The sequence below is a fragment of the Alligator sinensis genome, unplaced genomic scaffold (assembly GCF_000455745.1).
Source record: "Alligator sinensis unplaced genomic scaffold, ASM45574v1 scaffold615_1, whole genome shotgun sequence".
In the NCBI taxonomy this organism is placed as follows: domain Eukaryota; kingdom Metazoa; phylum Chordata; order Crocodylia; family Alligatoridae; genus Alligator; species Alligator sinensis.
The window spans coordinates 591,055-602,684 of NW_005841982.1; the positions used below are offsets into that span (position 1 = coordinate 591,055).

At 40.3% G+C, this 11,630-nt stretch overlaps 1 protein-coding gene across 1 annotated transcript in view; it reads right to left on the reverse strand.

Moving 5' to 3' along the window:
* Positions 1-11,630, reverse strand: part of LOC102387428 (ethanolaminephosphotransferase 1-like) — a 90,998-nt gene that overhangs the window by 7,801 nt on the left and 71,567 nt on the right. The window contains exons 7-8 of the mRNA XM_025201048.1: positions 7,466-7,514; positions 2,619-2,799 (exon numbers count right to left, since the gene is read on the reverse strand). Coding sequence (XP_025056833.1) covers positions 2,619-2,799; positions 7,466-7,514 — 230 coding nt within the window. The remainder of the gene's footprint in view (positions 1-2,618; positions 2,800-7,465; positions 7,515-11,630) is intronic.

Genomic DNA, 11,630 nt, shown 5'->3' on the forward strand with positions numbered 1-11,630 from the left:
ACCCTAAAACCTTAATAGAAGTGTTCAACTATGATGGAAATCTCTCCTTGCCTCAGAGGGGTTTCTAAGAGTACCTGCAGTTCATATAAAAGTTTGATCATTTGCCTCTTGTTCCTACTTGCGCATATACAATTTGCCTGGATATTTCTCAGGGGGGTTTTGTTTCAGATCAAGAGAATCGCTACTTAGGGTAAATGGTGTGGCTTCAAAAGGCAATGCTGCCTCTGGCTGCCAGGGATGAACCCAGAGGGGCGCAGGAGTGTGGCCACATCCCCTTTTGCCACAGAGAGCTCCAGTCTCAGCACGAGAGCTGCAGTCTTGCCCAGCAGACACATGCACAGTGAGCTTGCTCAACGGCCTCACTTTCCGGCATCCAGAATCCACGCTAGTGCTGGCTGCCAATGGGACAGATTGTGAGAGGGAGGGAGGAAAAGAAAGGAGCTGTCCATATAGAGAGGGATGCTGACAGATTCTTTCTGGGCCTTCCTTGGTTTTCTGCTACCTGTCTCTTAGACCTTCCAGTTAAAGGCATCTCTCTTTCTCTTTTCCCAGGAGGCCTCTGTCTTCCCTGTCCATTCTGACACTGAATTGTTATGAGGTCAAGTTTGAAAGCTGGCTTTAAGCCAAATGTACCTACTGGGCATATAAACATGTTGTCAAAGGAATGAGAAGTGCAAGATATTGGCAGGTATAGAAGCGTGGGCTGCAGTTTGTGGTCTACAAAATAGATAATGAAAACCTGATGTATCAAAGCTCAGGGTGAAAAGCTATCACTATGACAACATCTCCTCAGTCTCTGAAAGGACTGTGTGTAAAAACTACTGGAGGAATAGGAAATGTAGCTTTTTGCTCTTCAAATTGTAGTGAACTACTACTTAAACGTGTTTAATGCATGTAACTCTCATACAGCAGTGGTTATTTTAGTAAAACAGGACCTTGAAACGCACATTACACTGAATAGCTGTGATAAACTGCAGCCTAACAAGAAATTTTTGGCTTGCCTAATTTTTTTCCCCTTAAATGTATCCTGCCACAGTTCTTCTTGATTGGTTGAGATGTTTAAGTTGAGTCTGCCTTCTGTCAAACTCTGAAATACCTTTCTTCATCATACGAAATACATGTTTTTTTTCATTTTAGGGCACAGACTGCTTGCTTAGAAAAAGTATACATTATGTAATGAAAAATTTTGCACTCAAAATTTGTAGCCTTGAAAAACAAGGCTGGCATTCCCCATGATGGATCTACTGCAGTTCTGACCATAATTTTAAAAGAATGCTTGGAAAAAGAGCGCTGTACATAGACACTCATTTTTACTCACATGGGCCTGGGTGGGAGCTGGGCAGGTGGGAATGGGAGAATTGATGCAGGGACTGGAGAGACATGATTTATTTCAAAATTTCAGTCAGAATCAATTGCTGGGTAGGGGAGGGGCAAATGTGGGGTTGAGAGCAGACAGTGCTAACGTCACTCTCACCCACACGCATGTGTGCACTGCATTTGGGCAGGAACAAAATAGAATCTAATTACTCATGGTTTCTGATCTCTTGAAATTGGCAGTACTTTTGATGAGACTAAATGCTTGTAAATCCAAGTAACTCGTTTTTACATGTTAAGAAATGCATGCCCTATATTGCAGTGATCACAGCTTTGATTGAAATTAACTTATATAATGAAAGTGTGCACTACAAATTATTAAAATATAGTGTCAATAAAATATAGTGTAAAATATGCATCACTAAATCTACTAAACTATATTTATTTTTGCAGAAACAAGGTTCTACTGAAAATGTGTAGAAAAGCTACTGACTGTCCAATATCTTAGTGCCTTTGTAGATCACAGTATAAAGCTAATTGTTTACTCATATAATTCTCTGAAATAGCTTTGTATCCTTTTGCATTGTATTATACTATTTGCTGATATATGTTAAACTGTATTATTTTGCAAAAAATGCAACATTTTTGTAGGATTTGTTTCAGGGCAGTCAATTTTTAGCATAAGGCACTGATTTAGCAAACCACTTCAGAATGTATCTAAGTTCCAATAAAGCCAATTACTAACTTGAATTGGGGCTCACACCATGATTTCAATGAGATCTTATGTATTAAAAATAATGTTCATTGTTATTATATTGTAAGCCCTTTCACTATCTCAAAAAGATTTCTTACACAATCCACATTAGAAGATAATGAAAGGAGGTGCTAGAAAACAATGGAGATCCAAGAGAAAACCACCACTGAGCACAAGGCTATGGTGAGGCCTATATATCACTTACATACTCAAAATTTCACACCCAACAGTGGTACATAGCCATTTTTCTAGTCCTCAGCATTGTTCATAAAACCCTGGAAGAAGAGCCCATATGAAAATGGTACAAAATAGTAAAAAACTAAAAATTAGAATAAGCTTCAGCATTTCTAACAACTGATGCAATACATTTTTATAAAGGAGACTGCAATATGGAAGCTTTGTTTTGATCCTTCATTCTAGAACTAAAGACCAGTGCAAATGCTTCTAGGAGATTTAACATTGCTCTTGGGTTTACTTGCATCAAATCAAAGAACAGTCTTGCTGAAAGAAAGTTGTCTCAAAATACACTTCACAATCACAAAATACTTACAAGAATATTTGAGAAAGTAACACCAAGCATCCAGAAAAACATTCTGGTTTGTTTTGCAAGTATATCGCATGGAGATAAAGTCACCCAAATGCTAATGAGAGTAAACAGCAGGATAGGAGACACCAGAGGTACACATCCATCATAGAAAGAATCTCTCTTCAGTGTTTTCTTTAAGTATGCCCTGAAAATAAACAGAACTATCTGTTTTAAGGAGCAAAACATGTTACCTAATTTACATTTCCCTAGTAACTGCAGAACTCTAATTTGAACAAGCTCTATGAAGTAGAACAAGTCATGTCTCATGTTATCACTCTTGTGCAATACATGAGATGCTTAAACATTCTAAAAGAACTTCTTGAAGATTTGTGTAACTTTAGATGGAGTATATGTTTTATTCCCGTATTTTTGGGTCAGCTTCCCCTATTCAGCAACATCTAGCAATAAAAATAGCAAGCTCACCTGGAGTGACTTATGGTAGCTATGTTAATGCAATTGTCATCTTATCGCATAGCATGTGGAGTTGCTGTGAAAATTTTTATCTAGATGATGAAATTTAATGTGAGGCTGCTGATGTTTTCAGCCAGCACATCCACACACACTGTAGTAAATGTAAAACTAACATTTGTGGCTAACAGCATTGTTGTTTAGTTGTAGATATACTGCTAAATGAGTATGGCTGCATCATCACCTAAATGCCATTGACCTACAAAATATCCTTTTAATTATAAAAAATAGAATAAACAGAAATAATATTGCATTTTCTTGATTTTTGAAATTTCAAATATGTTTTGGAAGTCATAAGGAATTGACTATTAGCTGTCAGAGTTAGGAAAAAGGATAGATGTTATATACTGGTTCTATGTTCTTATTTAGACTGAATTATTGAGTAGACAGTATGTCTATGGAAGATTTGCCTTGCAAAGGATTGCATGATCAAGTTATATATTTGTATATATGATTAGAAAAAACAACATTATATATAAAGCCTGAATATGTGTGTGTGTGTGTGCAAGTGTGTGCATGCATGTATGTATGTATATACATGTGTATGTATGTGTATATTATATATATAATGCAAACACACACAAAACAGCTGCATAAAATCTGTTAAATGTTTTGCTCTTTCAAAAAATTTTGCAGTTGCAAACCTATTGCAAGTTAGGAAAGAGGGCAGGTTTGCTGGAAAACCTCAATTCTGAATTACCAGACAATTTGTGACTATGCCCTCAGATTTAAGAATTGATACCTGCCTGGATTGGAGTTTGGAGCTCCTGTAAACAGAAATTATACATATTGTCTCTCAAGCCAGAAGGCAGAAACCACGTCCCATGTTTACATAAAAAGAAAAATATAATACAAAGCATAGGAACATAGACTACAAGGAGACTTTTGGGCCATTAAACCCAGTTCCTGTGTTCACAGGCTACCATTTACCCAAACAATCTCCCTATTTGCCACTTTAAAGCTTCACTTGCAACTACATGGCACAATACCCAAAACACTAAGGAGACCCTATGCCATAGATTAAAAGAAGAGGAATGTCCCTCCCTGACCTTCCCCCCTGTAGTATTCATAGAGTGGGTGGAAGGAAAGGTATTCCTTTCTGGCCCTTATTGACCAGCAAAAGCCCTAAAGCACAGGAAAAAGAAAGAAAGTGCTGAGAAAGAAGGGAACAAATACCATCACCTTTTCAGTGCCAATAACACCTGTCTCACGTGTTGAACTTTAGGGTTAAGAACAGATAGTCAAAAAGCCGAAATCTGAATCGGTTAAATCTTTGCAGGTTAGCCTAAGCTGTGTAGATGGAACTGATAAGCAAGTGAACACACATTTAGTTTTGATTCCAGAAAAGCAGCCACATGCCTGCAGCGGCCCAGGCCAGAAGCCAGGACGTGCTAGAGCATGCCCCCTTGCTTGGCTGGAGCAGACAGCCTGACTCTGAAGGAGATCTGGGACAGAAGTTCAGTAAACCTATTTAACCTAAATCAGTTGAGTCTGATACTACATCCATCCAGGTTTAGCTTAAACTGGTTTGGGCCCTTTTGAAAGTGGTTTATATGCACTGAACTTCTGCTGCATTACAGATTTGAACCGGTTTCTGATAACTTGTACCAGTTTATGTGTAATTTCCTTCCCTGTCTTATAGTACAGCATGATTTGGGGGATGGAACAGAGTTAGACAGTCACTGAAGACATCTCAAGTGGGAACTGGTGGTGGATGGGTTGTTCTCGGCCTGGAAGGAGGTGGGCAGTGGGGTCCCGCAGGGTTCAGTCCTTGGATCGGTGTTATTTAATATCTTCATCAGCGATTTGGATGGGGGTGTGGAGAGTACCCTCTCCAAGTTTGCAGCTGATACCAAGTTATGGGGCAGAGTTAACATAGCAGAGGGCAGGGAGCAGATACAGGCCGATCTGGACAGGTTGGATCAATGAGCAGAATGAAATAGGATGCAATTCAACAAAGATAAATGCAAGGTACTCCACCTAGGGAGGAGGAATCCCCAGCACACCTATAGGTTGGGAAATGACCTCCTCAGCAGCTCAGTGGCTGAGAGGGATCTTGGAGTCATATTTGACTCCAAGATGAACATGAGCCAGCAGTGTAATGAAGCCATCAACAAGGCCAGTCGCACCTTGTCATGCATTAGCAGATGCGTGACCAACAGATTGAGGGAGGTGATGCTCCCCCTCTATGTGGCATTGGTCAGGCAACAGTTGGAGTACTGTGTCCAGTTTTGGGCGCTGAATTTCAAGAAGGACATGGAGAATCTGGAGAGGGTTCAAAGGAGGGCCACTCACATGATTAGTGGCCTCCGTGAAAGACCCTACAAGGGGAGGTTGAGGGATCTGGATCTCTTCAGCCTTCACAAGAGACGTCTGAGGGGAGACCTTGTAGCCACCTATAAGTTTATCAAGGGAGGACAACAGGGAATTAGAGATGTGCTATTTACCAGAGCACCCCTAGGAGTAACTAGGAATAATGGGTGCAAACTAGTGGACAGTAGGTTCAGGTTAGACATTAAGAAGACATTTTTTATAGTAAGGGTAGCCAGAATCTGAAATGGGCTTCCAAGAGAGGTGGTACTATTACCTTACTTGGAGGTCTTCAAGAGGAGGCTTGTGGTCATATGACTTTGGTCCTCCTTCCTGCCAGGGGCAGGGGGTCAGACACGATGATCCATTGTGGTCCCTCCCGACTCTACAATCTATGAATCTATGAACTGTGCTGTGGGGAACTTAATCCTACCTGGTCTGGCCCACCATGCAGGTGATAGACATCATATTTTAGGGTGGGTAGCATGCTTCAGCAGCTCAGCAAGATCATGTATGGGTGGATGCGGGAGGCTCAGAACCTGCCTATGTCTGTCCCCAGAAGTTGTGTGCACCTTTGTAAATGATTCTAACAGCCCTGGTTGTGCTAAGAGAGTAATTACTATGTAGTAATTACTCACAAGTAACAAATTTACTCCCGAGTAGGTGTAAGTCATCATAGTTATTGTGCAGAATGGGAAGTTATTGCACAGTAATGGTGCACATGTAGACGTGCCCACTGATGCCTATAGGCGTTTACCAAGTTGCTCTTAACATTGGCAGGTTACAGTCGGGGATCTACTCAACTTGTAATTTTACAATTTTCACAGAAACCACCAAAAAAGGCTGTTTCTACAATTACTGTGAGAACTGCTGTACCACATGATTTTGCATGGAATCATGGGGAAGGAAAAGAAACTTACTAAAAATTAAAATGGTTCCACAGTGGAAGGCACTGGCTGCTGCAGGTCAGCCTCCCAGCCCACTGGGGTGGAGAAGAAACCACTAGCATGAAGAGGAGCAGCCAAAATGGCAGCCATCCTCTCTTCCCTCCACTGCTGATTGACAAAGAGGGCTGCCTTTTGTTTGGGCCTGCCCCGCTTTGCCAATCAGCAGTGACAGCAAGAGGTGGGACCACATCAAGGGGAGCCCTCTCTGCCTATCACCAGCAAGGAGTGGAGCCACATGAAAGACAGCCCTTTCCATCAATCAGCAGTGAGGGGCAGGGCTTCCAGGGACCCTTGGCCAATCAGCCAAGTGGGGGTAGAGGGAGGGAGTTGCCACAAATAGACGACAAAAATGGTGCCAGGTGCCACAAGCAACCTGCATATTTTACTTCTCCTCCATGTGTTTTAAGTAGATCCCTAGTTATAGTTCCAGCAAAGAGGTTAGAGTCTGAAAAAGCAGATGCACAAAGGGGGGGGCAGGGCATGAAATAAATAAAAAAGAGGAAAATATAACAGAAAACGGCTTTTTCAGGGTAGAGTAACTACCCTGGATAGCGTGTGTACCATCCATAAGTGTAATAAGCCAATCAACAATAATCACAAGTTACAACTTGCCCAGCCTTTACCTGACCAGAGTTTTCTGCATGTTTTATGGAGAGGAGTTTTAAGAGATTTGGAAAAGGATAAACTGGTTTAAGGTAATCACCTGTACTGATCTACTTTTAGTAGCCAATAAATAGCATTAAAGGAAACTATGAGCACATTTGAATAAAGTATTGTTAATCAACAGAATGAATCTATTTAATGTACCTTGTGAAAAACACTTACAAAGAGGAAATGAGCTAGACTGTGTGTCTGAAAGACTGAAAGTGAAAGGGAAACTGGAAGAATTACAAACATGAAAAGAAACCAGTGTCACGGACTCTGAAAACTTGACACAGAAAAACATACACTACGTTAGTAGTCCAGTAGTTGGCTGAAAGAAACAAAGGTTTTTCAAATGTTCCAAACAGTTATGTCTCATATGAGGAAACCATTAAATGCAATGTTTTAAGTAGAATGGTAAAGCACTTAGGTTAATGCACTTACTTGTAAATGTTGTATAGTGTCTGCGGAAAGGAAAGAACTATACTTAAGCCTGGAAAGAAACGAGATTTAAATGTGATGATTTATGGTCATGCTGAATTGATGGCATCAAATCTTTACTCTTATGATAACAGAACTATTGTGCATTTTTATGATTTAATAATTCCATACTGGGTATGTAATCTGATGGTCAAGGCTGGTTGCAGTAATGTAACCATCAATATTATTATTTTATTAAGTGATGCTTCTGTAAATGGCTAACCATATAGATTTTCTTCTATTATAAGACAAGCAGCAGACATTTTGAGGCATTAAGGGCAGAAAATGCACTGATGTCAACGTCATAACTAAAGATTTCTCTGCAGTTCAATAACATGTATTATTTGCATTACAGTAGTATCTTTGATTCTCCAGCTGAGATCAGGTCCCAGTGTTTCTAGGTTTTATACATTCCTGCAGTAACAGATTAACATACCACAAGAAGCAGACAGATGGAAAAGACAGGGAAAGACAATTAACCACAAACACAGACAAATTCATTACTCAGATCAGTTTGATTAATAGGGGAATACTAGGCTTATAGTTTAATATGCAAGGATTCTATTGAATGATTTCACTCCAGGGCTAGTGATTATAAATGATCGACTCACAATATTGTAATTACGTGATTGTAATTTTGTATATTCCCTTATTTGAAAAGAGAAGTGATTTTTTGACACTTTAACTTTCTTTGAATCTTAGAATTACAGGACAGGACAGGAATTGGGGATTCTCTTGTACTATGCTAACATCCATATTATTCTTATTCCTATTCTTATTATTAGTGTACCTTAGCAGCCAGGAATCATAGTCATGACCAAAATGCTATTGTAGTAAAAAATCCCTGCCCCAAAGAGATTTAGTCTGGAGGTTAAGACAAGAGTCAACAGAGGGATAAAGCTAGACAAAAGGAGCATAAGGAAACAATATTGGTCATCATGATAGTAAGTAGATATCTGCACTACTGCTGTGACATAATTTTTCTGTACACCTCTGTCTTCCTTTCTTCCTTTCTGATTGGCTATCAAGTGCTTTCTATCCAATCTATTTTTTGCCTGAAGATTGCACTGCATAGATTGCAGAAATTTAAAATGAAGCTGATATAACAAGATTAGTATTGTGTTGTGGGGAGGAAGAGCACCCTCTGGTGATGTAACTTTGGTTTATAGCCTTACATTTTGCAATATCTTAATTATGAGCCAGTATGATGCTTAACTGGTTCCACAAAATAACAGCAGTTTTTAATACCATTTTACAAATAAGAAAATTCATGATTCAGTAAAAATAAAGTTGTGATGGAACAATTTAAAGTTAGTGTGTTTTGGGGTTCACATGGCACAGTACAGTGTTTTGTTAGCTCAAAATATTTTGGTGTTCATCAATAAGTTATTTAGCCCCTCATAAACTAACTAAAAAGGGAAAACTAGAATAGGGTTCAAGATAAGGGATGATGCATCTGATGTTTAAAAAATACTCAGAACAGCCCATAAATTTGCTAACAACTGCCAAATTATTAACATAAAAAACAGGGAAAAAATCAGCCTGAAAATCCTTTGAGGTCTTTTCTTGTCTTTTTTTTTTTTACATTTTAGTTAACCCTCACTTTCTTCTCCCCTTCCTCATTCATACAGAACAGCTGAGGGACTTGCAGTTTGAAAAAAAAAATCTCAAGCATTTTGTAAATATATTTATATATGTGCTCAAGATTGCCGTCCTCAGAATTGTCTGTGTTTAATGTTCACTGAAGTTTGCTATGTTTTCTATTAAGCCAGGAGGGCTAGTTCAATAAAATCTTGAGTTATATACAACAGTCCCAACATCTGCATCACATTAGAGCAGATATGAGACAAAACATTGACTCTTGAGGTTAAATCTAAATTTCCTGCTGCAATCCTAAATTTGATTTGTTAGAAGAAAAGCAACCAAGAGGAACCGAAATAGACACTAGAGCTAGAAATAGAATTCAGAGGCCATTAGTTGCCAACCATTTGCTATTTTTATGAAGTGTCACTTTAGTTAGAAATAACTAAATAATGCTGACCATGAACAATCCTTGGATTAACAAAACAATTCTGGATATGTCACAGACTGCTAATGAGAGCCATCAAACATTTTAGCATCCAATGCATATTAGGAACAAAGATAGCTTTGACTTTTTAAAAATGCAATTGTTTAGATCAGGGCTGTCCAACTGGCAGACTGAAGGCTGCATATGTAGCCCCCTGGCCCCATTTGGTCACCACTGTCCCTTTCCAGCTTCTGCTGCAGCCAGAGCAGTCTCTCAGGGCTTCCCCACCCTCCCCAGGCTTCTGCTGCATGCCTCTTCCCCAAGTGGTGGAGCAATGCAACAAGCCAGCAACCCAGAGCATATGTGCAGTGCAGTGCCACAAGGGAGCCTGCAAGGAGCTGCACGTGAGGTGAGGTGTCATGCAGGAGGGACCCACACGCACATGATGTGGGAAAAGCGCTATGGATGATTTATTAAAATTACAAACTCATTCTGTGTCCAATATTGACCTGTAATCCTAGTCTAATGGCAATTAATTAAAATTTGATTAAACAGGTAAACTGAGGCTATGCCCTGAAATTCTTGCAGACTGTTATAGAGGAGAAGTCTGGATGTGACGTCTTCAATGACCACTGTTCTGCTACTACTGGAAAACAGGATTTTAGGAACCAACAGAAACTAAAAGTTCCTAAGCAAAGCAATAAAATTAGAACAAAACATTCTAATCAAGGCAGCAAGACTTATATGGACAGATCATTTTTCAAGTGGGCAGGTTGCAGAGTATAATGGACTTGTAAACTAGACTTTATGTTTCATTAAGAAGCAAACACTATATGTATCCAGCATAACTAGGAAGTTATTGCAATGAGTAATAATTTCAGAGAATATAGCAATGGCTCATCTCAGCTAGTTTTTCTCCATACCTTCCTATTCTGAACAACATTTGTTGATTTGTTTTTGATAAGTTCATTATCCTTAGAGTGAGCTATAAAGAACAGAGTTGACCTATAATAATTGATTGTTCTTGATGTTTGAAGACTCAGTTAATGAGACACAATCTAATATACTGTTGTCAATTTTGGGTCAATATTATATTTTAAAGACCATATTTACTTGAATTTAAGATGACCCCCCTCCCCCAATATTTATATTCTATATATGGAAAAGTTGTAAACGTGTTATAATTTTCCAGGTACAAAATCTAATTATTTAAGGGTTGTCTTGAATTTGTTTTCCCTCTCCCTCCACTGCTACAGGCTGGCAGGAATCAGGTGGACCCCTTGCCTTCTGCCCCCCCCCGCTTTCTTCCCCCTGCAGCCTTCCTGCCCCTCCTGCCACCTGCACCCTCCCACCACCAGCTCCCCACAGCCTCTGCCTTTCCCTGACCCCAGCTCCCCAGTCTCTGCCCTTTCCCCCTGCCCCCACTGTCAGAAACAGCTCAGGCTCTATGCCCTCCCTGGAGCACAGCACATGGAAGCACAGCTCTTACTGGACCATGCAGCAGCAGCAGCACTGCTGACTGACCAAGCAGTTTCCATGTGCTCCATGTCTGGGAGAAAATCCAGTCCAAGAGGGAGCCAAGCTGTGCCTCACAGTAAGGGGAGGCAAAGTGGGCAGGGGAGGGAAGAAGCTTCAAGACAAATGGAGTGAGAGGCAGGCAGTTGCTGTAGGTTTGACTTTGGCCCTGACCTGGGCTCACGGCCAAAGTCAGAGCCACAGCAGCCACCTGCCCCCACTGGCTTTGTATGCAAATCTAAGAGAAAGGGCTTTTTTCCCTATGTTGTTTGGGGGCTGGGGGGAGGGCACCTCATTTTAGGTTCAAGTAAAAAGGGTAATTGCGTTCCTTCTGATTATTTATTTTTCAAAAATATCTCATTTGAGATGAGAAACTTGGAAGAGGGGATGCAGTGACCTACTTCAGGAATGCTGCAGAGCAGTTTAGTAATTTTTTGGCAGTAGAGTAACTAGGGCAGGGCAAACAACGCAATTGCCTTGAGAGCCGACTTGTGGCACAGGTGGGACAGGGGGAGGTGAAAAAAGTGGCTGCAGCTGGAAGCCGTGATTTCAATTGCATGGCAACCAGAAGTCAATGTTGCCCCCATGTCCCAGGTGCTCAGTTTT